The sequence below is a fragment of the Sinocyclocheilus grahami genome, unplaced genomic scaffold, assembly GCF_001515645.1.
Source record: "Sinocyclocheilus grahami isolate Dianchi unplaced genomic scaffold, SAMN03320097.WGS_v1.1 scaffold550.1, whole genome shotgun sequence".
NCBI classification, from domain to species: Eukaryota; Metazoa; Chordata; class Actinopteri; order Cypriniformes; family Cyprinidae; genus Sinocyclocheilus; species Sinocyclocheilus grahami.
This window is the reverse complement of record NW_015505729.1, coordinates 650,685-653,801: the sequence shown is the minus strand read 5'-3', so window position 1 is coordinate 653,801 and position 3,117 is coordinate 650,685. Positions and strand designations below refer to the sequence as shown.

General features: G+C 39.1%; 1 protein-coding gene across 1 annotated transcript; it reads left to right on the top strand.

Annotated features, from left to right (window-relative positions):
• Nucleotides 1–1,700: 1,700 nt before the first annotated feature.
• LOC107555947 (gap junction alpha-4 protein-like) lies at nt 1,701–3,117 on the top strand. The gene has a single exon (XM_016238908.1). The coding sequence runs from the start codon at nt 1,701–1,703 to the stop codon at nt 2,745–2,747; it is 1,047 nt and encodes a 348-aa protein (XP_016094394.1). The 3' UTR covers nt 2,748–3,117.

Sequence of the window (3,117 nt, the reverse complement as noted above, 5' to 3'; positions counted from 1 at the left end):
ATCTAATAAGGAACTACCTTTGTCCTAAATTTGTTACTACTTACTGCTTAGTTAATCTTGCTCCTCTATTAGTTAATAGTATTAAGTTAAGTGTTAATGTAGTACTACCTATTACTTCCTGCATAGTTACTTGTTAACAACGGACCATTATTCTAAAGTGTTACCAAAATATGTTGTGGCACTATCGTGCAGTAAGCATTTTTTGCAAACATTTCTTTGAGTAACATGACCGTAAATATTAACTCACAATTGAAAGTAACATAAAACAAATGATTACTTTTCGTTAAAATCTTTATTAATGCCAAAAATGCTTACATTTATGTGTCTTTTTGTTCGCTCGGGCAGCCATGTTGCCACTGAAACCGCTGAAGGGGTAATTCAGACCCCTTCGTTTGAAGTGTGGTCCCGAAAAATCTTAGTTTGAAGGGCTATCTGGCCCTTCCCCTACCCCTACCCCTACCCCTCCGACCAAAGAGAATCGAGACAAGGGGGAAAGGGAAGGGCTAAGGGGTAGAATTGAGATTGGGCCTTACTAAAGATTACACTTAAAAGCTATTATATTTTTAGTGTTTTTAAATATTAATTTAACTAAGTGAGTTTTAGATGATGGAAAATGTAATCAAAAGAGACTAAATGACCCTGCACAAATAATTATCCAATAATCAACTGATACAATATATAAAAATAAACCAAAACACTAATATTGGCTGATAACGTCTCGGTTGTGTACGTAACCCTCGTTCCCTGATGGAGGGGACGGAGATGTCGTGACGACATTAGGAGTCTAACTAATGTTGTCACGACATAACTCGTAGTGATGACAGATAGGGAACTAAATTATATATTGTGCATTCCAATATAGTATCGTTCAAAAGTTTGGGGTTATTTACTTATTTATTTAGCAAGGACACATTAATTTGATCATTCTTGACAGTAAGACATTTATAATGTTACAAAATATTTGTATTTCTAATAAATGCAGTTCTTTTGAACTTAAATAATCCTGAAAATAAAATAAATAAATGAATGAATGAATGAATGAATGAATGAATGAATAAAGTTTCCACAAATCTATTAAGCAGCACTGGCAATAATAAGAAATGTTTCTTGAGCAGCAAATCAGCATGTATTAGAATGATTTCTGAAGGAGCATGTGACACTCATGACTGGAATATCCAACTTTGTCATCACAGTAATAAATTACATTTTAAAAAGAGACTTCTATCATAAAACATAAAACAATTTTACCAAGCTCAAATGTATATGTATCTAATGATTGATTACAGCTTGACTTAAATTGCAACTATGTTATACTAAATAATTAATGAGCAAATGTTAACATAAGCCACACTTCTCCACGGCTTTTGGAATCACTTCAGTACATTTTACAACTGTTGATAAAATGGTCTCACCTCAGCAAACGTACAAATTGCCCATGCAAACTTATAAATGACTAAACAGAAAAACATGTTTCCAGATGCAACCTGCTTCAATAATTGCAGGAAAAATGAAAAACAGAATCAGTCTGTTCCCTATTAAATCTGGACAACCTGAATGATCAGAGGCATTATTCTTCGAGGTGGTCTTAAGAGTGACTCATGCTGTTTACTGATGTCTATCTGGATCATTTAGAGAAAAATCAGAAAGTGTTTCTATATATGGCTCACATTCTCAAGCCTGTATTTCTGCTTGTGCAGAGGATGTCCAGAGCTGACTGGGGTTTTCTGGAGCACCTGCTAGAGGAAGGTCAGGAGTACTCGACTGGTGTGGGACGCGTGTGGCTAACCGTGCTCTTCCTCTTCCGCATGCTTGTGCTTGGCACAGCAGTCGAATCTGCATGGGACGACGAACAGTCGGACTTTGTCTGCAACACCAAACAGCCTGGCTGTGAGTCCGTCTGTTATGACAAGGCCTTTCCCATCTCCCACTTCCGTTTCTTCGTTCTGCAAGTCATCTTCGTCTCAGCACCAACCATTTTCTACTTTGGCTATGTGGCCCTGAGGACTAGAAATGAAAACAGGCCAGAAGGTAAGCCAGAGGAGGAGGGCAGAACACAGAGACATAGAAAAACCAACGAGTTTAAGCTGGAGGTAATAAAGGAGGAAGACGAAGTGAGCGAGGAGAAGGAAATGGGGAAGAACCACAAAGCTCAGGTACCTCTAAAGCTCAAGGGGAAACTGCTGTGCGCTTATGCAACTAGCATAGTGCTGAAGGTTCTCATTGAGATTGGCTTCATTGTGGGTCTATGGATCCTTTATGGGTTTGTAATCAAGGCCAAGTACGAGTGCGAGAGGTTTCCCTGTCCTCACACGGTGGACTGTTTTGTCTCACGACCCACAGAAAAAACAATATTCACCATATACACACAGGTCATTGCCGCAGTCTCTGTTCTCCTCAACGTTGTGGAGCTTCTCCATCTGCTTCAGCTAGCAGTAACCCATCGACTAGAGAAGAGATATCAATGCGAGGAGGAGATTAATAAACATATTAGGGTGACCTCTTCTAGATCAGCACCAGCTAAAGCTCAAATACCATCATTTGAGGAAAGAAGCCATCTCTTTCTTCCTGTGGCGCATGACGTCTACCCTGCATCAGGGTTGGACTGGGATAAAAGAGAGCCTCCTTTAGCGGAGGACATGCTCCCTAGCTACTCAAACTGCATTAACAATGTGAAACCTGCCATAACCAAAAACAATCTTCATAAAAAACATCACAGGACTGAAGATAAATCGAAACATTATGTATGAGGAGTACAAAATGAGAACCACGGCTCCATTTTGGGGAACTACATGCGTAAATGACCATTAGTGGTTTACTGTGCATTTGAGGGCCATTTCTTTTGTTTAGATAGGCAGGGAAATGGGCTGTGCCTTGGGATGAACTCCCTTTTGTGATCTGTGGCCAGATACGGGAGCCTCTCAAGTAGTGATTAGTTTTGAGAGGCTCAAGGTCAGGAAATACTCAAAAAACTGAGCCTAAGAGAAACAAGCACAATGTCTAAAAATACCAAAGCGAAGGGTAGGTTTAAGTCTAGTGCTGAAATGAATGATTTATATGGTACAGATAAGGTAGTTCATAATGTACAGTATTTGAGACCAAAATCAAAGTCAAACTATA

Excerpts from the sequence above, each read along its gene's own strand:
- LOC107555947 (XM_016238908.1), top strand. The coding sequence starts at position 1,701 with ATGTCCAGAGCTGACTGGGGTTTTCTGGAGCACCTGCTAGAGGAAGGT.